Source organism: Patella vulgata, chromosome 1 (genome assembly GCF_932274485.2).
Source record: "Patella vulgata chromosome 1, xgPatVulg1.2, whole genome shotgun sequence".
NCBI classification, from domain to species: Eukaryota; Metazoa; Mollusca; class Gastropoda; family Patellidae; genus Patella; species Patella vulgata.
The window spans coordinates 46,978,281-47,004,903 of record NC_065879.2 but is presented as its reverse complement, the minus strand read 5'-3'; the positions used below and the strand labels follow the sequence as shown (position 1 = coordinate 47,004,903).

The following is a 26,623-nucleotide window of genomic DNA, read 5'->3' as shown; positions in this document are numbered from 1 at the left end:
AGTAGCCCAGTGTGTCGGGCAAACCTAGGTCACCCTTGAGCGTTTTGAGAAATTATGTTGTGGTGTAATTAGATCAGGAACTGTATTGCTGGGTAAACGATACTAAATTGAGAACATTACAATCGGTCAACTTGCTCAGGAGTCTGTCATGTGACTCATCAGATGTGGATGCAAGAGTGACACCCCATATAGTACACTCGCTCGTAGCTGCACTAGGGGTGGCCTGGAATGTACAGTATTTTGCGCTTGCGCTGTGGCAGGTTGCAGCCAGAAATGCGACCAGAGGATTAAACTGAATATTACCTAGTTTTGTGGGTGTTATTTGCGTGTTTTGCGGATAGAATTTTTTTTTTTTAATGTTCAAAAAACAGCTTGTGTGCCCGTTTTTAGGGCCGTCCCATGTCGCCCTGGAGCCCCTGATAGGCATGTAATAGTATGTGGTGTTATCGTATCACTCATATGCTCTTATGTCCAGAAATGTATAGTTTGTCACTAGATCTGTTTGGTTTGGTGAAATAATCGCCCACAACCGCCGCTATCAATTTAAAGGGCGATATTGTGTGGCATTTTGGATTTTACTATCATCTAATCACTCTACAAAATAATGAACGATTTCAGTGTGTTTCTTGGCCCCAAAACATACGGTTAGACACCAAAATTAGCACCCTAGAATAAATACTATTGGAGGTACAGGGGATTGTTTGAAATGCCGGCCGTCTTTGACGCCATCTTGGATTCCCCAAAACGCTCAAGAGTGACAGAGGTTCACCCGGCAGATTCTGAAAGAGGACACCCTCGGCTACTAGAATTAATCATAAAAAAAATTGTATACAATTTCCAGGTTCAGCCATTGGTCTGCCAGACTAACAATAAACACCAAAATTAGCATCCTAGAATAAATACTTTTGGAGGCACAGGGGATTATTTGAAATGCCGACCGTCTTTGATGCCATCTTGGATTCCCCAAACCGCTCAAGAGTGACAGCGGTTCACCCAGCAGATTCTGAAAGAGGAAACCCTGGACTACTAGAATCAATCATAAAAAAAAATTCTATACAATTTCCAGGTTTAGCCATTGTTCCGCCAGACTAACAGTAAAAACAGAAACGATTGAATTTAAATCAGTTATATTCATTCATATTATATTATACTCTTAAAAAAATAGGGGTCAATTGCCTACACATGAACATAAACAGTTCATATGGGCGGCTTATCTGACGGTCCCATTTCACTCGCAAAGAGATACACCGTCAAAAGTGAAAATACACATACCATACGCCATGACGACGATGGCTATATTACTGGTAGGGTTGATAAACTAAAGATATGACATTTGAACGTCGGTAGTTTGGAAAATAAATTCGGTCAGATAAGCGTTTACTCTAGAGATATCGAAGTTATAGACATCTCTTATTCGAGGACTTATACGGGTTTTATCCGCCGTGCACATTTAATTGAAGTGATGCCTATTCAAACCACGTCGGACGTAGCTACTTAAGTTTTTCAGTCTGTCTGTATAGAAATAAAAGAATATGATGATATAGCTTTTTTAAATAGATCGAAGAAAATATAAATCTTAGTCTCCTAAATACCAATCTGAGTAAAATTTATGCCATTTTATATCGATTCAGTTTACAAAAGTTGGCATCCACAATACGAAAGTTGGCGACGATAACATAAGCGACCAATGTCCTGCTGTAGTTTGTTGATTTTCACCTTCTTGGACTTTTCATAATAAATCTCTGGAACCGTATAGTTTTAAATTCGTGTATATAGCGCATCCGGAAAAAAACCCAGTATAATAACCAACATATATTCAATTAAACAGTTTGTTTTATATGAAATAGAACTAATGACCGCTCCCGCGTTTCCCACCATAGCAGTCTTGATGTCTCTAAAAACTCCGAATGATGTCTTGCTATTCTTTAAACTATGTGACAAAGTACTCTATAACTTTCATTAAATTGAACGATCATTTAGGTGCATAGAACTTATTGACCTAAGCTGCTTTTGATAATATTATATTGACTTTGTAACTCTGTATATACTTCTTTTAAGGTACGAACTGGCTATGATCTAATTAAACATGTAATTAATCCCATATGTCAATTACATACTACATATGATCTGTGTACAAGCTCCACATGACTTCAAAGGCATACGCACTGGTCAGTAAGCATAACATGACGTGATAAAGAGACAAATGCGTGTATGATCATGAGTCATATCTATTGTCGGAGGGTGCAACACTAGCAGTTTGCTGACAGACAGACGACCGGAGAGGAGGAGAGACGCATATATGAGACTACCTGAGAGGAGTGGAGACGAGGCGCAGACGAGAGACCGGCGTATGGACTTACCCGAGTTCAGCCGCTGCCTTGGCAGAGGGGCGGAATAGTAGTTTTAATATAGCCATGTACCGCCCTGGTGTGTTCCTGTTGTAGTCTAGTTTCTGTATAGTTTAAGTTCCTGTATTGTTTTGTATGTAGATGTGTTATATTCTGTTCAGATGTAAATAAACCCTAAATGAACTAAACTGATCTCTGTTATCACTAAGATATAGCCTGAGTTCCACGAGACCTCCGATCTATCTTATAAAACGTTTCTGTTCTGTTAATGTCTGGGAGTTTCTAGCCCGCTTCTTTCTTTTAATATCGGTATATTTACTTGAGTGGACAGTCTGCAGTATCTGACCTAAACATTGTACTAATAACGAAACTGTGTTTCCATTATTATAGGAATTAGCTGGGGGGGGGGGCTCTTTTGACATTTGATGGGTACCAAACACTATGACCAAATTTGCATTGTCAGACATTTGAACTTCACTGAACTAGTTACTTGTTCGAAGTTAATTACTCTTATTTGCAATCCAGACAGGCCTGGATATACATAAAGGCGGCTGTCTTGAGTCATTAGAATAATCATATGAACCCTAAATCTTAAAGATACATTATGGGAGTTTAGATAAAGAGCTGTCAGTTCGCACTATAATAGTTAAAACTAGATAATGTAAAAGGAATTTGCTGAAAATTTCAGTCAAATTGATCCAGCTTGAACCGATCATCATTATTAAAGTCCGTTCGATTAAATATAGTCCCGATTATCCAGCCATTTCACGATTAAATCATGAATGAAAGTTGAGGAGCAAATAGGATCCTAATTCAGTAAATATCGCACGCTAGCGATGACATCGAGAGTTGATTATGGCCTGGACAAGTTAATTAATGTATAGTTAATAATTTAGAAAAACATTTCAGGCCCAAAGAAAGATTTGCAATAGGCAGATTTAACTCTCGCATAATGTATTTTTAACTGTCGATCAGTTGTAGGTAATGACCAGGATACATTAAGCATACCTGTGTATTCTTATATTCAACAACCTTGTAGTATTATTGAAGCGATTTGACAATTAATAATAAATATCCAAATACCAATATATGTTTTATACTTTTATTACCACCCCTGTGTCTACTAGTATTTCGATATATCGATATTGTTGTTCACAATGGTTTGCGATCCTTAGAAATTGTTTCACGTGGTTCCCCCTTGTCAGTGCATGCTGGACTGATGGACCTGTGTCTTGTTTGCACACTTACAAAGGGAACCCAGATTGGAAAATTCGGCACCGGTATCGACCTCAGGACCTCTCTGTTAGTGACCCAGCCCCCTAATCACCGAGTGAGCGTGACTCAAAAAGTATCATTATGAAGATAATAGTGAATATTAAGACTAAAACTAATATACTTTATTCCCACGACTTCATCGTTAGACAGATACAACATCACACTGAGATACCCCCACCCCCCGCCCAAAAAATATTAAATAAGCAATATCCAAAATATCCGAGGATATAGAATTCCATTAAGTGGTCATAATATACCGTGATGAATAATTGTAAATAACTGTGTAGCATAACTATACATTTTTGGACCAAGAACTGGTCCCCAAGTCCTACCCATCTTCTTGTTCATGGATCCAGAGGAGAATGAGGACTTCTAGGCCACGCCTGTTTCATATTACAGATTCTTTACATTTGATTATTTCTTAAAGGTCTCATTAGATATTTATTTCGATTTGATGGGATTGTGCTCATTAAGTATGCGTTGATAGATTGATCAAATCGAAAGCAAAGCCGAATTCTGAATGAATCAGCTTGGTACTTGACATGTGCATTCCTTATAGCCTAAGGGTGAATGCCCTGACCCCCAGGGGCAGAGCCACGCCCAATGTTTGCCTTTAGCGCCCGAAGGCCACATTTCTTAATGGAATATCTTGGAACTTGGTATACTTATTCCGTATACCCTCAGGATGGCAACTATTGATGTTAGTGTACGACCCCCCCCCCCCACCCCACACACACCGCCACACACACTTTTTGTTGACGTTTTGTCTGTAAATGATATACATGTTGCAATTATTAACAGATTTGGATCAAAATCGGAATGATTCAGCATAGGATTCAGCATATGTCCAATCCCCAGTGGCTGAGCCACGCCCAATTTTTGTGTTTTTTGTCTACAGTCTGGAATTCTAAATGGATCATTTTGGAATTTGGCATATTTATTCCTTATTCCTTTATTCCTTATAAGAATACCAACTATTTATTTTGGTGCATGTCCCGACCCCCAGGGGTGTGGTGCCGCACTCACTTTTTTGTTAGTTTTTATCTGTAAATACTCTACAGGTTACAATAATTAACAGATTTTGTTCAAATTCAGCGTATCAATCACTTCAATAAAAGGGGCAGAGCCACGCCCAATTTTTGTATTTATCGTCTGCAGACTGCAATTCAGAATGGATCATCTTGGAACTTTGCATATTTATTCCTTATACCGTAAAGACAGCAACTATTTATTTTTGTGCATACCCCTGGCGTGGTGTCACACCCACGTTTTTGTTAATATTTTGTCTGTAAATTTGGCAAAACAAACCCAACGCCTAGCCTTTTTTGCGTCTTGTCATATTACAGCCATTTTATATTTTATTCTCTTCATTTTAAAAAGTACCATATCAATCAAAGCAGGAATGTGGACGTATATTGCAGCGTTAGCGATGCTCTCGTTGGCTATAGACTGTGGATTGTCTGGCATCCATGGACACGCAAAAAAAAACCCACAAAAAACGATGAGTTTTCTTGGAAATTGTATTAATACATGCTTAAAGGAGATATCGATAATCACATCAGTTGATGGAAAGTAAAGGTTATTAGCTACATTTCGACACCAAAAACGTTGTAAAATATCAACTCAAAGTATTTTAAAATCGTTGTTCATTATTTACCGTCAAACGAGATTTTGTGATTTTGGGTTAATTCTTTAAATACGTCCACAACAAGTTTTAAGATACAACAATAATACTTTATTATCCCAGAGGAAATTTGTTTTAGGTGAAAGGTAACACATGTAAAGATATAAATAACAAAGTTATATTAAATCATGTAGATCCTAATTTCCATAGAGTTATAGAATTGAAAATGTTATCTCAAGCAGACTACAACGGATTGCAGAATATTGCATTTATTTCAATTAAAGACCTAGTGTTATTCTCGCGCTACATCAATCATCTGCAAACTAAAATATTGTGAACGTAGAATCTTTAATACGAATACCTGTCCAAAAATGACTCAATTCCACCAATCATATATTATGCGACACCCTACAAGGACGTCGCTATCTTTATTTGCCGTGAACCAAATTGATGGACCAGTTTTTAATTCGACTGAATTCAAGCCGAGATATTATCTAGCGTTTGTATTTTGATGTCTTAATTAAATGTTAAATAATTATTCTGAATACAGGGGTGGATTCAGCCGTGAGAAATTTGATATCTTCCTCAAAATGCAAATCACGCATCGATACTGCCAGGATTAAAATATATGTTACATACACATTAAAATGTCATGACTTCGGTTCAAATGAAATATAAACAAGACAAAGCTTTATGCGTATAACAATAATTGAAATCAGTTATTAAATGTGATTTATAAAACATTATTTCATGAAACTTCGTCAATTATTGTCCTGTAAATAGGAGGAGTTTTGGATCTGCCGACTTTTAGTCTGCATGTTGTGTCGCAATGATACCGTGTACTGTTTTCCTGTATAAAAATATATGATTTGCAAATATTTCTTTAATCTAGACCTAGCTTCAGAGAGTGGAGAAATGAAATGCCCGAAGGCGCGTCCGGAATATGAGAAACTTAGACGGCCACGAGCGAGTTTTCCTGTCATCCGGTCCGTTAGTGCAGCAACTAAAAAATATTCCAAAATATGGCATTAATTTTGTGGTTTTGGAACCGAAATCACACTATGATGCGCCCACCTAAAATCTCGATTTTTTCTGGAGAGGAGGTAGAAATGAAATGACCGATAAAATTCCCGATTTGATTTCCCGGGGCCGCAGCTGGTAAGTCGGTGGTCCGAAGCAGCTAATCCATTCCTTGAATACAGCGACCTTTGGTTTCGCAAAATAAATTCAACTCAATGCCCATCTAAGCGCAATCGGTTGCATTCACAGAAATTTACGTCCCGAAAAACTGATAAAACAAATACTGATAAGGCACGAAAAAATTATAGCCCCCACAGCAGAGTGATTATAGTCTTAGAGTGCCGCTAGACACTGTTTATTACTGATTTTAAAATTTTTTTAATTTTTTTTTATTTATTTATTTTTTTTATTCATTAGTCAATTTAAAGATATCAGTTCCCGAAAAATTAATTAAATGAATAAACCGAAAACAATCGCACAATGCAGAATTTCTTCAGACCAATAAGACATGTGATTTCGGACCTTTTATTTTGTTGACTAGCAGGCAAAAGAATTTTTCCCAAAAAATATTATATTTCTTCTTTTTTTTCACATCAGACGTACACCTGGAGCAGCCCGCCATCGCTGTTTTTGGGTTAACCAATATGGCGTCGATGACTTCACCAAAGTGACGTCATGCCGCCTCCACGTCATTAAAGCTTCTTGCGTGAACCATTGTCTGCGATATCACCTCGGTGGAAGCGGACGTAAAATACAACTAACTCATCACCATTGGTTTATACGACGTCATAATTTAGTTAAGAACTGATCTAGGTCGGGGAAACCTTCACGTTTGCTATAAATAGTTTTTTTCCCCGCGGTTACCTCCATTATTACACAACAAACAATCGGACCGTTATGTGTCCTCTATGTTATTTACAGATGGAACAAGTGTGGAATGTCTTAATAAGATTGGTGTTGAAAAGTTAGTGGGTATCTTAGACTACTCAACGCCCTTGACTAATACTTTATGGAATAATTGGAAGAGAATTTAAGCGGCAGTAACTGATGCCGGAACTCAAAGAATATAATTCATCACGAAAGACGAAAAATAAGTAACGTAATCTCAGGTCATTGCAGTTCCACAAATCATTTTACCACAATCAATACAAAAATTTCTACTTCAGGATGCATTATTTTGTATTATGATATAGTTTGATATTTTTAAGACGCAGTGGTTATCCGATTTGATCAACCGTATGAATTTGCCATATTCTGATTAAACTTATCTTTTTTTTCAAGATTTAAACCCAGCACTAATATGCAGATAGATTTCCCGATATTACCATATAAAGTGGATGAGCAAGGTTTTTTGAATTGTGATAGGAAGGGTGGATTTCCGATCGTTAAGAATGAAACGAACCAGACTATAACCATTTCTCCAGATATTTTAGACATTGGTTCAAACTATTTTATAGGTAAGTATAGAAATATATGAGAAGCCCTCAAATTACTGGATATGTAATATGTATACTGAAACAAATAATACTTATTCCCGTCTGCGTATAACTTCAGATGCAAATCCAAATATACAACAGTAGGGAGATGTTAATGGTTTTATTATATACTATTCAAAAAAAGTAGGGGATATTTGATTTTGGGGGCATAATACTAAAATATGCAAATGACTACGAAAAAAGTCACTATAGAACCTAACAGAAGAAACATTTCCAGTTACATGTGACGCCCAAACGCACCAATAGCTACCGCATGGAATGCAGGTGATGCTTGGGATCATCATGGGGGTCCAACCCAAGATTTGCACGACTCTGACTTTGAATGTTACAGTCATTGTGGCATTGAATTCCAGGGTGGAAACATCAGTTTAATTGTTTTAGTGACCAGAAAACAAATTTTGATATGCGTCGGCTTACCAAAAATGAAAGGTTACGTGCCCTTGGCATGCTACAGATCGGCACAACACAGGCGGTTGTGGCGCGGACGATGAATGTTTCTCAGTCTGTCATAAGCAGTCTATGGTCCAGATACCGTGATACACAATCTGTACAGGACAGACCACGCTCAGGTCGACCAAGGGCGACAACTCAAGCCCAGGATCGATTTATCCGTACCTTGGCCTTGAGAAATCGTGTCATCACAGCAAATCAGATCAGCGCTCGTCTTCAAACAGACACTGGTGTGAGAGTGAGTGGCCAGACGATTCGGAATCGACTGCATAGGGGTCACCTTCGCGCCCGACGTCCTCGCGTGATCCCTTGTTTGAGAGATCATCACATTCAGGCGAGACGTCGTTGGTGTAGGGATCGTCAACACTGGGATAATCGACGCTGGAGCAATGTGATGTTTTCAGATGAGTCAAGGTTCACTGTTGATTTTTTGGACAGACGTAGGAGGGTGTGGCGTCGTCGAAACGAGCGCTTCCAAGACGTTAACGTCATCAGACATGATCGATTTGGGGGTGGTTCTGTTATGGTGTGGGGAGGCATCACTGTTGCTGGAAGAACGGCTTTACATGTTGTTGCAGGGCGTGTTACAGGCCAGTACTACCGGGACAACATCTTGGCAGTCCATGTTGTGCCGTTCGCACGACGTCATGGCCGCCGTTTCATCTTCCAGGATGACAACGCAAGATGTCACAGGGCCAGGATCGTTACAGGTTACCTCAAACAACAGAACATCACCACATTACCTTGGCCAGCACTGAGTCCCGACCTCTCCACCATCGAGCATGTCTTGGACATGCTTGGACAGAGGTTACGTCAACGTCAACAACGTCCTGCCAATGTCCAAGAACTTGCTGCTGCGTTGCAACAGGAATGGGACAATCTGGACCAAAATGACCTTAGACGTCTCATTAGGAGTATGCCACGTCGGATCAATGCTTGTTTGGCAAACAGAGGAGGATTTACCCGTTACTGACTTGGTTGTGATGCTGTGGTAACTTTGCTGTTTGACCCCGGGTATCATTTTACCCTTATAATGGTCAGTCTGTGCCTTACTTAGTCTAACGATCATTTGGAATAAATCGATGAGTGTGAACTTCATTTCATTTTGTCATTTGTTTCTTCGTCAGTTTCATTAGGTGACTTTAATAACACTTAAAAATCAAATATCCCCTACTTTTTTTGAATAGTATATCAATAAAACCTGGATGTTAAAACAATTGGTCAATGTGCAGATTTAAACATAAGGATTTATATAAACCCAAAAACATAATATGGAACACAGTTACTATTTTAATTAAAGCGACGTTTCGTTGAGCATTCTCTCAATGTTTTCAAGTAAATAATAATGAAAATAATGCACAGAAGGTTTATATACAAAAACAAGTAACAGCTAATTAATCATAATCAATAGGGAAATATTTAATATATTAAGTCAATCTTCGATATAGGAATAAGAGCTTATGAAACCATATACACAAAATATATAACAGCTAATTATAGCCAATAAACCATTTGGGGAAACCACTTATCATAGTAAAGTTACATAGTAATAACATACAAAATAAATTACATCTGATTAGCCAATAATAATTTGGAAAACCACTTAATCAAAACCTTAGTGTAGTAACAGATCAGACTGAAACCTATCAAAACATATAGAAGGTAATTATATAATAGCACAACAATTATAAGGGAAACCACATATTAATTATTTCGTAGATGAGAAAAACAAAAGATAGGAAAACACTTATTATACTTCACTTATTATAAATTAATTTATAACCACCCAAACACAGAGGGCATACTAGGGTACTTATGTGATTCAGAATTTATGACTGCAGTTATTATAATTGATGTCCTATTGTTCAGGGTATCTCCCACATTTTATAATAAAGTATAATTCAATTTCCAGCGATTATTGCATCATAAGCACGTGGTAGATAAATGCCTTCATCTCTATTTAATGCTGGTTTGTAGCGTTTTATGTTGGTGGCTTCCAAAATCTTCCTTTTCTTTGTGTGGTTTTGATTGATTGCTAATTTCTTTGTCTTTTCCCATAGTATCTTGTGTTTTGGATTTTGTTGGATGTGGTCTGCTACAGCTCAGGTCTGGTTAGATGGTTTTGGTTGGTGTTGGCTAAGTCTTACATCTAATGGTTGCCTGGTTGCCCCAATGTAGCTGCTTTTACAGGAGCAGAAGACTTGCTAAATGCATCCTTTACATGTAGGTGACGTTGGTTTGGTTGACTCACATTTACCATTAGCATGGGGGATGTCTTTGATGGTGTTTGTGTCTGAGAAGGTTACCCGGATACCAGCTTGTTGCAACAGTCTTCTTATTTGGTATGATATTTTGCTATTAAAGGGGATAGTGATTCTGATTGGTGGCTTATCTTGCATTGCATTCGGTGTTGTCAGATAGTGCTTTTTTAATTACATCTTCTACTAATTTAGGTGGGTAGTCATTAAAGGCGGTAAAAACTTCTCTGAGGTGGGTCATCTCTGCATCTAGTTTCCAGGTGTTGAAATTATTTTTGCTCGTTTCACTAAGGATGATAAAGTTGCTCATTTGATACTGATAGGTTGGATGGATTTAAAGTGTACGTACTGTACTTGTCTGTGTGCGTTGGTTTTTTTTTATATACATTGGTTTTTAGGGTGCCGTTTTCTCTCTCTACTTTTACATACATCAAGGAATGGAAGGGGGTGTCATGAATTTCAGTTTCTGGTGTAAATTTGATACGGTCGTTCTGTTGGTTAAGATGCTGTAGTAAGGTGGTATGTTCATCTATGCTTTTTAAGATGACAAACAGGTCATCCACTCTGCGGAAATAGGCTATGTGTTTAACGGGTGATATTGCTAGGACTTTCTTTTCAAACGCGGTCATAAAAATTTCAGTAAGTAGAGGTGATAATATTCCATATTGACCAATGGCGACAGGCAGGTAGACACAGTTATTGGAGCTCTTAGTAAAATAAGTATATCTACATAAATGTACAATCCCCTGTAGTATTAAACATATCTGTTGATAAGAGTGGGTTTACTTGTTGATCGAGCGAGGAAATTTGTTTTTCTGGGATTGTAATAAACGAACTGGTGTCGACTCTATGTGAAAAAACAACAAAACATACAATTATCACTGCTGTGGCGTCATTTTATTTTGAGCTGTACGGCTAGTTTCACCCGACAACTGAAATCTGTCAGCAACGAGAGCAGTAGACATACTGTTTATACTGCAGCCTGATTTCTTCATTCATTCTGGTAAGAAACAAAAGAATATTTTTTAAAATCACTCTTTACAATACTGTCAACAACAATGCTCGACCACAACACTAACACAGACCCACCATCACCCCAAGGAATCAAGTCAAATTTTCCATGAAAATATCATCAGCGATTGTCTTGAAAAATCAATATCTGGGTTATCAGACAAAATTGCACAGGCTTTTACCCTTCCCCAAATTCAAAATATGCTGTCTGCTATTATACAGGATATTCTGTGCCAACAGCTTAAAACAATTGTTGATCCCCTGAAAAATGAAATCAACAAACTAAAGGATGACCTTGCAGCTACAACACTCCAACTCCATTATGAAATAAAAGAAAAATGTGATGATTTGGAACAATATGGAAGAAGAAATTGCATAAGGATTGGAGGGATAATAAAAAAAACCGGGTGAAAATGTTGAACAACTAACCTTGCAAGTCTTGGAAAATGTCATTCCAGATATAAAATCTGTCAATATTGAAAACTGTCACAGAGTAGATCCCAAATCATCAATTTCCCCCCGCCAGATCATAGTAAGGCTAAGCTCCTACAAAACCAAAAAAAGAATTGTGACCCCCCCCCCCCCCCATGGCATACTGAGTCGGAATGAGGAAATTTTGAAAATTGAGTTATTGTTATTTTCACATTCTCCGACTCATTACCTTGAATTTGATGTATAGTTTGTTTGAATCGGGAAAAAATTGACTGAGTTGTGACTGCTTAAAGCCATCCAACTCATCAAAGTAAGTTTTGAGAAAAATCAAGTTAAAGATTTGGTATGTTTCAAAACAAAATCCCATAGCAACCAAGCAATTTATTTGCTGTTTTGTCGTTGAATATTGTTTTCTATTATGGTCACATCTTGCAGGGTAGGGTATACCTCTGAAACGACGGTATTCAACATCTTATGCTGTCAAGTATAAAAAAAGAGAACATTTTTCAAAAGACAACAGTATGCTAAAAACTCTCATAAATTTAATAAAATATAATAACAAATTGTATTATAATGCATCACAAATTACTAGTATTTTTTAAAATAAAATATATTAACAAATGGAATAATAATAACACTCGAAATAGGATGATTTGTAAAAGAAAAGTAACTCAAGCACTGGAAATGTGGCCATTTAGATGAGCCAGTTCATTTTGCTACGGGGGGGGGGGGGGGGTGGATGGCTGAATGGTTAGCGTGCGCGCGCTGTATCATAAAGTCTGCCATTGAGTCGACTGGCGTGGTTTCGAATCCCCGGTTGTACGTGGCAAGGAGTAGGTCGCCTGTCCAACCTCGAGGGTTTTCTCCGGGTCCTCCGGTTTCCTCCCACTGCTAAAGACCCCTACGCGCAAGCGAATTATTGAAATAAAATTAAACCATATGTTGGTCCCGAAATGACCTAGTTTGTGTCGAGTGGACGTTAAACCCCATTTCTCTCTCTCTCTCATTTTGCTACGATACGGTGGGGTGCGGAATCATTTAGCTATTGCGTGTTTATTATGATTACTAATTTAATGTTCCGTTAACGCCCATGTCGACCACGTTTCACTGGTGGTGGAACAATAAAGATTTGGTATGTTTCAAAACAAAATCCCATAGTTACCAAGCAATTTATTTGCTGTTTTGTCGTTGAATATTGTTTTCTAGAGGTTTTCAGGGGTGCTGAAGACGAAGATTTTAGTAAAAATTTGATCCGACAATTTCCGCCATCTTTTTTTTTCAAAATGGACGCCAAAATGACAGATTTTCGACTTTTCATAAGTTATGTGTTTATTAATGTCATTGAATGGGTTTTGGGGGGTGCTACATCAAAAAATTGCAGCATAAGAGTAAATCCGATATTACCCGCCATTTTGTTTTTCATAATGGCGACCGATATGATAATCGTAGTAGTAAAATTAATCCGACAATATCAACCATTTTGTTTTAACAAAATGGCGACCAAAATGACAAATATACGGTTTTTTATCACCGTATATTTGTAACCGGCTGGTGCAATGTCAATTTATATGTTTTATTAGGCACAAAGGTTGCAGCATCAGGGGACGACTGGACTGTATCCTCCATCTTGATTTTTTCAAAATGGCCACCAAAATGGCAATTATTGGACTTCTTGTACTTGGTACTCGTGTAATATATCATTTTAGAGGTTTTCGGGGGCGCTGAAGACGAAAAACATGGTTTTGGGTCGATGCAACGAATATTTATCATTTTACATATTCGATGATTTTATGGTCACCCATCAGTTATGGTCACATCTTGCAGGGTAGGGTATACCTCTGAAACGACGGTATTCAACATCTTATGCTGTCAAGTATAAAAAAAGAGAACATTTTTCAAAAGACAACAGTATGCTAAAAACTCTCATAAATTTAATAAAATATAATAACAAATTGTATTATAATGCATCACAAATTACTAGTATTTTTTAAAATAAAATATATTAACAAATGGAATAATAATAACACTCGAAATAGGATGATTTGTAAAAGAAAAGTAACTCAAGCACTGGAAATGTGGCCATTTAGATGAGCCAGTTCATTTTGCTACGGGGGGGGGGGGGGGATGGCTGAATGGTTAGCGTGCGCGCGCTGTATCATAAAGTCTGCCATTGAGTCGACTGGCGTGGTTTCGAATCCCCGGTTGTACGTGGCAAGGAGTAGGTCGCCTGTCCAACCTCGTGGGTTTTCTCCGGGTCCTCCGGTTTCCTCCCACTGCTAAAGACCCCTACGCGCAAGCGAATTATTGAAATAAAATTAAACCATATGTTGGTCCCGAAATGACCTAGTTTGTGTCGAGTGGACGTTAAACCCCATTTCTCTCTCTCTCTCATTTTGCTACGATACGGTGGGGTGCGGAATCATTTAGCTATTGCGTGTTTATTATGATTACTAATTTAATGTTCCGTTAACGCCCATGTCGACCACGTTTCACTGGTGGTGGAACAATATCACTGTTCGTGGTTTGACCGCGACCACGACCACGTTTCGAATCCCCGGTTGTACGTGGCAAGGAGTAGGTCGCCTGTCCAACCTCGTGGGTTTTCTCCGGGTCCTCCGGTTTCCTCCCACTGCTAAAGACCCCTACGCGCAAGCGAATTATTGAAATAAAATTAAACCATATGTTGGTCCCGAAATGACCTAGTTTGTGTCGAGTGGACGTTAAACCCCATTTCTCTCTCTCTCTCATTTTGCTACGATACGGTGGGGTGCGGAATCATTTAGCTATTGCGTGTTTATTATGATTACTAATTTAATGTTCCGTTAACGCCCATGTCGACCACGTTTCACTGGTGGTGGAACAATATCACTGTTCGTGGTTTGACCGCGACCACGACCACGTTTCGCTGGTGGTGGAATATTCTCCATGTTCTTCGTTTGACCACGACCACGACCACGGCCAAGACCACGTACTAATGATCAAAGATCCCTTATTAATATAGTTTGACTATTGTATACAGCTTAATTAATTGGGTACTGATTGATCTACTGTTTTGACTGCCGAGTTCTAGTTAAAAGAGATGGTACTAGGCCTTATGATCAAAGATACGGTATTAACATGGTTTGACTATACACCTCAATTGAAACTAGTTCCATTCTATATACTATTGAGTTTTCGTAGAGCACGGTTACGTTATACGATGTCAGTGTATAGATAGCTGTAAACAAACGCTATTTAATTACAGTGGTTATAATTGCATTACGAGAATTTAATTTATTAATTCATCGAGCATGGGCGACTGTTTAACGTTCGAGAATGGAAAAGGGCGAGCTCCCAGTTGCAAATGAATTGAATGCACTGACATCTGCAGTTTTTAGAAAAAGCAAGTTAAAGGTGTCGGTATGTTCTAAAACAATATCACACAGCAACCATGCCATTAAATCTTTCGTTATTTTGTTGTTTAATATTAATATTTTCTTCTGTAGGTTTTCAAGGGTGCCGAAGACGAAAATCGTAGTAAATGCGCTCTTTTCATAGCAAAACATCCACAACAAATGCGGCATATTCACATTTCCTATGATAGCGTTATAATTTAGAACAGTGTATACATTAGTAGTCTAAGTTTGTATATTATAATTTAATCGGTTAATCTCATCAATTATTTAGCACCTTGGTGCCAGTGGTCAGACGATTAAGGTTGTTGATTGGGTAATCAAGTTTAGTAGCCTATCTTAATCATCAAAGAAGCCGCCACAGCTGCACGCCTGAATAAAGATTATGCGTGTACAATAAGTCTCTTGTTATTTTAAGCCTCAGGTACCGTAACGGTATCAAAATATGAGTTCATAATAGAATAGAAATTTCAATTTCATTGGCATGAAATGCTTACGTTCGTTTTGGAAGCGGTGTAATTAAAACAATGGCAGATTATTTTTCCCATTCGATAATCGTCGCGTTTCGACTCATTGGTCGTTCTCATTTTCCCGACCCATGGTGATAATAGAATTTTAAACAATAATAATATCCAATATACATTCTTAACTTTGCATGCCGTATGAAAGACAGTAAACGGAATTCACCTATCAATAAAATTCTTTTCGGAAAGAAAATTATTGGCTATTTTGTTTATTTCCTTTTAAGAACTATAAATTATTTTCTAACAGACCAAACGAAACATTAAATCATCGCCGCTTTGATTAGTTATTCGGAGTAAATAATGAATTGTCGGCGGCCTTATCATTGTTAATTATCAATCAACTAATTATTAATCCGTGAGAAGTGATTACGGATTAGTATTACGCAATGACACGAACGGCTTGTTGATTGATTTACAATGTTTTGATTAACACTCAACGGCATTCAAAAAAAGTAGGGGATATTTGATTTTGGGGGCATAATACTAAAATATGCAAATGACTACGAAAAAAGTCACTATAGAACCTAACAGAAGAAACATTTCCAGTTACATGTGACGCCCAAACGCACCAATAGCTACCGCATGGAATGCAGGTGATGCTTGGGATCATCATGGGGGTCCAACCCAAGATTTGCACGACTCTGACTTTGAATGTTACAGTCATTGTGGCATTGAATTCCAGGGTGGAAACATCAGTTTAATTGTTTTAGTGACCAGAAAACAAATTTTGATATGCGTCGGCTTACCCAAAATGAAAGGTTACGTGCCCTTGGCATGCTACAGATCGGCACAACACAGGCGGTTGTGGCGCGGACGATGAATGTTTCTCAGTCTGTCATAAGCAGGCTATGGTCCAGATACCGTGATACACAATCTGTACAGGACAGACCACGCTCAGGTCGACCAAGGGCGACAACTCAAGCCCAGGATCGATTTATCCGTACCTTGGCCTTGAGAAATCGTGTCATCACAGCAAATCAGATCAGCGCTCGTCTTCAAACAGACACTGGTGTGAGAGTGAGTGGCCAGACGATTCGGAATCGACTGCATAGGGGTCACCTTCGCGCCCGACGTCCTCGCGTGATCCCTTGTTTGAGAGATCATCACATTCAGGCAAGACGTCGTTGGTGTAGGGATCGTCAACACTGGGATAATCGACGCTGGAGCAATGTGATGTTTTCAGATGAGTCAAGGTTCACTGTTGATTTTTTGGACAGACGTAGGAGGGTGTGGCGTCGTCGAAACGAGCGCTTCCAAGACGTTAACGTCATCAGACATGATCGATTTGGGGGTGGTTCTGTTATGGTGTGGGGAGGCATCACTGTTGCTGGAAGAACGGCTTTACATGTTGTTGCAGGGCGTGTTACAGGCCAGTACTACCGGGACAACATCTTGGCAGTCCATGTTGTGCCGTTCGCACGACGTCATGGCCGCCGTTTCATCTTCCAGGATGACAACGCAAGATGTCACAGGGCCAGGATCGTTACAGGTTACCTCAAACAACAGAACATCACCACATTACCTTGGCCAGCACTGAGTCCCGACCTCTCCCCCATCGAGCATGTCTGGGACATGCTTGGACAGAGGTTACGTCAACGTCAACAACGTCGTGCCAATGTCCAAGAACTTGCTGCTGCGTTGCAACAGGAATGGGACAATCTGGACCAAAATGACCTTAGACGTCTCATTAGGAGTATGCCACGTCGGATCAATGCTTGTTTGGCAAACAGAGGAGGATTTACCCGTTACTGACTTGGTTGTGATGCTGTGGTAACTTTGCTGTTTGACCCCGGGTATCATTTTACCCTTATAATGGTCAGTCTGTGCCTTACTTAGTCTAACGATCATTTGGAATAAATCGATGAATGTGAACTTCATTTCATTTTGTCATTTGTTTCTTCGTCAGTTTCATTAGGTGACTTTAATAACACTTAAAAATCAAATATCCCCTACTTTTTTTGAATAGTATATATACGATCAGATTCAGAATTAAGTTGTTGGTATCCGAGGATCTTTTTATTTTGTGTTTTTAACAATTTTCAAGTGTAAATAATTTTATGAAATCAACCTGTCCATAATATCATATTCATTGTATTGGACGTTAAATCTTTAATAAACAACAACAACAGTTGTTTTCTGCCACTTCTCAGAGTGAATCGCATGTAGACACCCCATAAATTGCCCAAATCTAATTTCTATCGTCTGCTTGAGCCTCGATGCGGCCACGGAACCACAGTGCTTTGCACTCGTTGTCTGGGCCAATCAGCAAACGAGTCGTGTTGGAAGCATAGCAACAAGCGGAGTGTGTTTACATTTTTAGGGGTTTTAAAACCCATTTGCATTCCTTCAAAATGAATTCATCGGCAATATTTTAGTCATATTTATAAACTAGAGATTCTCCGCTTTACAACGATGCCATGCATTTTGCAAGAGGATTGACAGGTCGCCCCGCTGCGAGCAGAGAAAAATATCTAATTCCACTGAGAATATTCAGAAAAATACAGATTTAAGAATACGGTACTCTTACAAAACGTCCAAAAAAAGGCGTTTTAAAATGTTTTATTGCTATTTTGATCTTTTGGGTCGATAGATAGTATATTTATTGACTCATTTTTGTGAAAATCTCAATTTCGATCAAAATCAATATTTTCGCTTATTTTATTGTGCACAATTAATTTTCCCGCATTCCGACTCATATTGATGCGGCGGGTCACAATTATGATAAACAAAAAGGTGGTAAACCAATCTCCAGGAAACATTTACATAAATGAAGACCTAAGTTCTTCTAAGGTTAAATTATGGGGAATATTTGTGAATAAATCTATGACATCGTACGATACCATTACGTCTGTATTGTCTGTAAGATAAGATTAGACAACCAGCCTGAACCGCTTGACAGCACACTCACTAATAACGACCTAATAGACCTCACCATAACTTGTATTCATGCAACCTACTTCACCTGGGGGATGACTTTTATCAACAAATTCATGGTCTGCCAATGGGGGGCCAGTTATCACCTCTAGTAACTGAATTTTTATGACCGCGTTTGAAGAGAAAGCCCTGGTAATATCACAAATTAAACCCATAGTCTATTTCCGCAGAGTGGATGACACGTTTGTCATCTTAAAAAGCATAGATGAACATACCACCTTACTACAGCATCTTAACCAACATCCGGGTAACCTTCTCAGACACAAACACCATCAAAGACAGCCTCCAAGCTAATGGTAAATGTAAGTCAACCAAACCAACCTCACCTAAAGGATTCATTTAGCTAGTCTTCTGCTCCTTTAAAAGCAGCTACATTGGGGAAACGAGGCAACAATAGATGTAAGACTTAGCCAACACCAACCAAAACCATCTAACCAGACCTCAGCTGTAGATACTATGGGAAAAGACAAAGAAATTAGCAATCCACCAAAACCATACAAAGAAAAGGAAGATTTTGGAAGCCATCAACATAAAACGTGCTTATGATGCAATAATCGCACTAAATGTGGGAGATACCCTGAACAATAGGACATCAATTATAATAACGGCAGTCATAAACTCCGAATCACAATAGTACCCTAGTATGCCCTCTGTGTTTGTGTGGTAATAAATTAATTTATAATAAGTGAAGTATATTAAGTGAATATAATAAGTGTTTTCCTATCTTTTGTTTTTCTCATTTTTTTTTTGCTGTTTTTTTTTAAAATCCATTTTATTTCCAAGAAATAAACAGAAACAGCCCCTAGGTTGGGGCCTAGGCTTGCTGCTTTACAACAGTTTTATAAATATTATACATGATTATCGTAATTTTATAGTACATGTAATAGTTCATTGGTGCAACCCGGTTTTATACGGTAGTTCGCGGTCGCGTGTGTTTCTAAGAAATGAAATGAAATGGAGTTTAACGTCCTACTGTTCTGGTGTTTCTAAGAGACTGGATGTTGATGCACTGTAACCGGAAGTTTTTTTATAATTTTTCTGTTGAACAGATAACGGTAAGCATATTTTTCTGTATTTCTTATTTCGTGAAATGAAATGGGGTTTAACGTCCTACTGTTCTGCTCCTAAACTGGGCTTATGAAGACGGGCATACGCCATACAGTGTGCTATGAGGGAAATTTTGCCCGGGCAGCGGCGCTACGGCGTACTCTTATATCGAATTCCAACCGCCAAGGGATCTTTTACGAGCACGCCAATGTGTACACGGGACCTCGGTTTTTCGTCCCATCCGAACGAGTAGACAGCTGTCCTTGTCAGGCCCTCCGTCTTGCATCACTGAAAAGGGGAAACCACGTCGGAAAATCTGGATGAACTTTCTCGGCCATTGCAGGGATCGAAAACCCGACCCCAGGCTAGCGAGCCAGCGTCTTACCCCTTCTTATTTTCTCTTTAATTATATAATATATTAATTTCTGTATTGCATACGTCTTTATTATTCAATTATAGTTGGTTAGTATATTGTTTTGTTCATTAGATTAGTTAAGTCTAATAGACACCTTCATATGACATGCCCTGTGTCCTATTTATTGTAGTCTAGCTAGACTATGGTTCGACTCCGATTATGGTCAGTGGGTCAGTGTTACACTAGGATATCTGTGTTTACATTTAGATTATACATAGCATAGTGGCATTAAGGTCTTTCAGAAATTGTTGTGTCAATTCTATGTTTATTTTGCTGTTTGTGATATTTTTTGTTTTGATTTTACATTTATATTCCCATATTATTTTCAGATAATACGGTATTTCACAGATTATAATTGGTGATGTTATATCATGAAACAGTAATGTGTATTTGTAAAATTCAAAATTATTATCAATGGAGAACATTTTTAGGTAGACTTGGACGTTTTGTTTATAGTCTTTTATCGCCTGACATTGTAGGAAGATATGTGTAAATGTTTCCTCATGTTTCATGCATAGTCTGCATCTATTGTTACTGTGTTGAGATTTCTCTTGTATAATATTTGTTTTGTAGGCAGTGCTTGGTGTGTTATGAAAATGACAAGGTCAAAATCGAAAAGGATATTAGGCATACTAGCAAGTTGCTGCCATATTTTAAAGAAGTCTGTTGTTGGATATTTGTACATAATACTTGGTTTAGTAAAGTCTAATTTGTTTATTTCATTGTCAATATGTTTTGATTTTGCTGTGCCTGTAAGATTGATTTTATCACGATAGTGAAGGTAAGTAATTTTAATGCTTTTATAAATTTGTGGTGTATTTACTGTATGTGATAATTTGTTGGGTGCTAACCAAGGCAGTATTCCTTAAATTGTATATCCAAACCAATAGGCGAAAAGTTTAGTCGATGGGTTTATGTTATTCTTCACATATAATTCTTTGGAGCGCCATTGCCCTTATTTTATTTTCTATGTTGGGCACATTTAGACCACCCATGTTGAATGGTTGGTGTAGTGTCATTCTTTTGATAGTTTCTGGTGTGTCTTGGTAGATAAATCTAAATATTTCTTTATTTATAGATTTTATAATGTTTTTTGCTGGTGTAATAATTCGGCATGTGTACCAGAGTTTACCGAGTATGTAAGTATTTAATAATAAATATTTATCTTTTATTTTTAATTTATATTTTATCTATTAATTTTCTTAGTTTTGCCAGTATGGGTAGCCAGTTTTTTTCGATATAGTTGTGACCAAACCATATTTCTAGGAGTTTTATTTGTGTTTTAATATTTATTTGTGGGATATCTTTTCTATGTATAGTAATATTATTTATTTTTATAATTTCAGTTTTTGATGGATTTAGTTTTGATCCAGAAGCAGAGCCAGAGGATTCTATGTCTTCTATAAGGTACGCGTATGATTTACTGTTTGTTATAATTGATGATAGATCATCAGCATGTTGAAATAGTTTTATTTCTGCGGACGTGTTTGGGGTATGGATTCCTTTTATGCAATTGTTCTGGTTTATTTGTACCGCAACAAGGTTTATAGCAAGGCAGTATATTAACATTGATAAACAACACCCTTGCCTTATACCTCTTGTTACATTAATTTCCCTGGTAAATGAACCATTTACCTGTACCCTACTGACAATGTTTGTATAGATTATGGTAATCCATCTTATAATGAAATCTGGAAGGTTGTATTTTTGCAGTAGTTTTAAAATGTTCAATCACGTCAAATGCTTTCATTTGATCAAAGCTTAGGAGTAATCCTGGTATATTTTTTTTCTTCCATGTATGTAACAATACTATGGATTGACATTAAGTTATTTAATATAGATTTCCCTTCCCTAGCCCCTGTTTGGAGTGGGGATATTATTTTATTTAACATTGGTGTTAACCGATTAGTGATAATTTTTGTTAATATTTTATAGTCCTGACATAATAGACTTATAGGTCTATAATTTTTAAAATAGTTGGAGTTTCCCTTCCGTTTATAGCTTATATTTATCATTGCTTCTTTCATTGTAGGTGTGAGTTCACCTTTGAGATAGATGTTGTTCAACACCTTCACAAAGTCATCTCCTATTATGTTCCAGAAAGTTAAATAGAATGATGCCTGGAGACTTGTTATTTTTAAATTGTTTAGGGCGCTTAGGGCTTCTTCATTTGTGATCAAATGTGATATTAGTTCTCTATCTTCATTTGTAATTTGTAATAGGTTATTTTTGTTTAAATATGTATCTATTGTATAGGGGTTTATGTGTTGGGAGGTATACAGATTCATATAGTAATCATGTATGGTGTTTAGCATATCTTGCTTAGTCGTTTGTATGTCCCCATCGTTGTTTTGAAGTTGTGTTATCTTTTTATTACAAGCATTCTTTTCTTCTGCTATTTTGTACATATCAGTATTTGATTTGTCTGTGATGTTAATATCTAATTTTGACCGAATAATGATTCTTCATTTTTATAGTTTTCAATCTGGGTAATGTCAATTTTAATTTTGTTAATTCTGTTTTGTTCTGGGTTCCCGTTTTGTTCTTCACCTTCTAGACAGCTATAGAGGAGTTTTAATTTTGAGTGTTTGATTTTAGATATAGTTATACAGAAGGTTTTTGCAATTGATTGAATTTCTTCTTTTCCTTTGTCCCACCATTCATTACTGTGACTGAATTTCGTTTTCTTATATTTCCAAAATTCCCAAAATTTGGTTATGGTTGATTTATAATTGTTGTTTGTGAGTATTGAATTGTTAAATTTCCAGAATCCTGTTCCCAATCTATAGCTGTCTAGATTAAGTTTTAAAGATAGAATTTTATGATCTGATTTTGTGTTAGGATGGTGGTTTAAGTGTGTAACACTAGTTAGTAGGTTATTAGATATGTATGCTCTGTCAATTCGACTAGCACTACTCCTAGTATTAGACCATGTATATAATAACTTGTCTGGAAATTTATTCCTGAATACATCTGATATTTCTATGAGTTTTGTGATATTGATTAGTAGGTCAATAACTATCTGGGAATAGTAGGTATCATTTTTGGAATCAATCTTATTTTCTGTTAAATTAAAAGTCGCCAATTAGAATGTAGTATTCTTTCTCATTATAGATATTCTTTATATGATTGTATAAATTTTGAAAGAAATTTTGTTTTTCTTTAGTTGAACCGGGAGGGCCATATATATTCATTACATTGGTTGTTTTATCGTTAATGTTTAATGATATATGTTGATACCTTCCTTGTAGTGAATTTGGATATGTATATTCTTTAAATTCAATGTCATTACGGATGAGCATGCTTGTTCTGAGATAGTTATTGTCAATAGTATTTGATATAATTTTATAGTTACAATCTTGATATATCTTTGATTCATTAATAATTTTCGTGTTTGACACTGTTTCTTGTAAACAAAGTATCTCTGGATAACTGAATTTATCTGTCAGGGTGTTTATTTTATCATCAAAGCCTACTTGGATATTAGAGGATATGATATGTATGCTTATAGAGATAATCAAGATTTTAACTATAGACATTGTAGAATAATAATTGTATTGTTATATATAAAACTTATTATTCAGTTATTGGATTTCTCATTCTCAATTTTTTATCTATTACATCTTCATTACTGCTAATATTCCTTTTCTTTGTATTTTTGTTATCTTGGATTTTAACATAGTCTGCACTGGTACACTCAGTTTCCCGTGCTTCCTTCATTTCATCATCATTTTTATTGAGATTAAAATCCATTAATGTATCAATATTTTTATGTACGTCTTTATCCTCATCATTATTTGGATCAATTATATCAGAGTGAATTCGTTTAAACTCTGTGTCCTCATTTTCAGTTGTATTATTCTCCTGGGGAGAGTAATCCAAATTTAGATCCATTTTGGGAGTTGTATTATCATTTATATTTCTGTATGGATCAGGGGTTATAGGCAGATCAGTAGATGGAGAGGATTGCAGTGGTGGAAAATCCTCTTGGATTGGTGAATAGTTGGGTTTGTTCTTACATTTATCAGGCAAGGGACATTTCCTTCCAAGATGACCTGCCCTTCGTATTTTACACCTACTCGTTAACCTTTTATAAAGATATGGGATGGGATGGGCTTGAACACACGTTTGGTATATATTATTCGAACTCCGCTTTCTATTGTAGGTGTAGGAAAACTTTTATAGCATGGTCTCTCACATCTGATGACATCAACGTAGTTTGAGAGTTTTCGTGTAATGTCCTTATTGTCTATTTCATAGAATAGGTTATAAATGACAATTGGGATAGAGTCTACTGGGTATTCCAAGATAGCTTTAATGGTACCTTTGGACTCATATCCAAAAACATTGATAGTAAATGATTCAAAGAGTCCAACAAAGAGATCTTTAGATTCTTGGGAGTCTACTGTCAAATAGAAATTCCCATTCCCTATATTTTGGAGACATTTAATACGTTTTTACTTCAGTGTGTCTTGAGGTTGCGTTCACACATAACCTCAAGATTCCTCAAGCTGTATTTAGTTGATGCTGATTCCGACTGAATTGTTGGCGCATCAAATAGCCACGAGCTGAAAGGCGTCAGTCGATAAATTCTAATTGCATGCCCTGCCTTATTGTGTGATCTATCTCTGAACAACAATAACACTTACTGACAAACAAAAGTTGTTCGGTGAAATAGGTTTATCCAATATCACATACACCAACATTTCTTTCAGTCGCCATGTTGAGATAGTTTTACGCCTTATGACGTCATATCCTCCTCATTAAAATTTAAGGACCCTTGTTTTACGCGATATTTTTTTGTGGATTGCGTATATACTGTGTTTATAGAGATTTTATATCGGAAATCAAAGACGATGTTTATTGAAGGAATAATTAGGTCGCCCGATCTTCACACTGAGTTGAAAATACACAACATCTATTGAGAACTTAATAATTATGATTAATTAGTAGGCCTAGATTATGACCAGTGCTTGAAATTAGGATTCTTCTGCAACAGCAGCACAAATTTAAAAATGACGTAACTAAAAGTAGCTGACAAGGCACGACTGCATTTCTTCATCTTTAACATATAGTGTTGTCATTTTCTATCACGGGACGTGCAATTTTTACATTCGTAGATAGACAAACGGCTCGTACAGTGATTTTCTGTGTCAATTAATACTGTCATAAGTATAACATTTACAGAGTTTCGTTGGAAGTCATCGAAATTTGTTTTCCTTTCGATCTTTTAGTTATTCGTGTTCACAACGGTTGCGATCACATGTCGACCATAACTAAAATTGATTCAAAACATTCCCCACGACTGTGTCATAGCCTTCTATAAAAAGGGGACTATTTTAGAAAGCGAGCATGAAATACTAAATTATAACGGCGGGCTCGATCTGATTACTATTTACAACTAAATCTTGCATCGCTGAATTATTGACACCAATTCCAAGCCCAGCCGTCCCTCAACGACCGTATGATAATTGATATTATAAAATAAAAGGCATACATTTTTGATACGTGTACACGTGGACAACGGCGCAATGCTATTTTTATTTCCGTAGCAGTCCGTGTTTGCTTCAGCTTTTACGACAGTTTTGCCGGATATGTCGTTTTTAATTTCTAGCATAGGCTGTATGATCGAGATTATTAGTTATTAAATGTTACTAAATGTTGATTAGAATATAAATCCCTAAATTTGTTGGCACCCGTAGAATATTTTAATCACAAACGGTTGATTATGATAGCCGCTGTCAATGTCACGTGACATTGCTATTTTATAGAGTTGAAATATCACACACACGGCAACTAAAATAAAAGGGCCGAGTACCATTTTAAGTAATAGAGAATGATTTGTTCAGAATTTGAATAATATTTTAGGAAAGGTATTTGGCTGCCGAGTCTTTCTGAACAGGTATCGGCTTTTGCAAATATCGGCAAAACTTCTTCTGATAGGTCAATCATCGGCCAATTAGGTTACTGATGGTGAAATTGATAATCAGACCATCACTAAAAATAAATTTAAAATGATCGATTTCAAATTATAGTCTCTTGATTTCGTTTCGTTTAAAGAATTCCGTTCGTAATGTGTACCTTGCCAGATTTGTCGTTTTGCTAATGTAGGTCATTTTCTGTTTCACTGTGTGTTGTTGGTTATCGGCGAAGATTTTTGTGAAATCTCTTACAATAGACAGCAAAAACGATTTTGTGGAAATGGATGGATATAAATAAAATAAAACCAAGTACGAACAATCCAAACCATTAGACAAAATTCGAAGTCCTAAAAAAAACGGTATAGGCAAAATAGTGTAATAAGGCAAAATAGTGTAATCAGCATATGGACCGTTCACCGTGTACAAAATACACGACAAACAGTGGTAACAGGTGTCCGGAAGAGTAAGCTTACCCT

At 37.1% G+C, this 26,623-nt stretch overlaps 1 protein-coding gene and 1 long non-coding RNA gene across 3 annotated transcripts in view; both read left to right on the top strand.

Moving 5' to 3' along the window:
- The window catches only part of LOC126807736 (delta and Notch-like epidermal growth factor-related receptor), a 385,935-nt gene that overhangs the window by 241,370 nt on the left and 117,942 nt on the right, over nt 1–26,623 (top strand). For both annotated transcript variants that reach the window (XM_050532512.2, XM_050532520.2), the window contains one exon: nt 7,549–7,724. In XM_050532512.2, coding sequence (XP_050388469.1) covers nt 7,549–7,724 — 176 coding nt within the window. The remainder of the gene's footprint in view (nt 1–7,548; nt 7,725–26,623) is intronic.
- Nucleotides 21,230–23,926, top strand: LOC126808373 (uncharacterized). Its single transcript, XR_007674610.2, has 3 exons — nt 21,230–21,365; nt 21,573–21,633; nt 22,259–23,926. It is a non-coding gene; the product is annotated as an uncharacterized LOC126808373 (long non-coding RNA).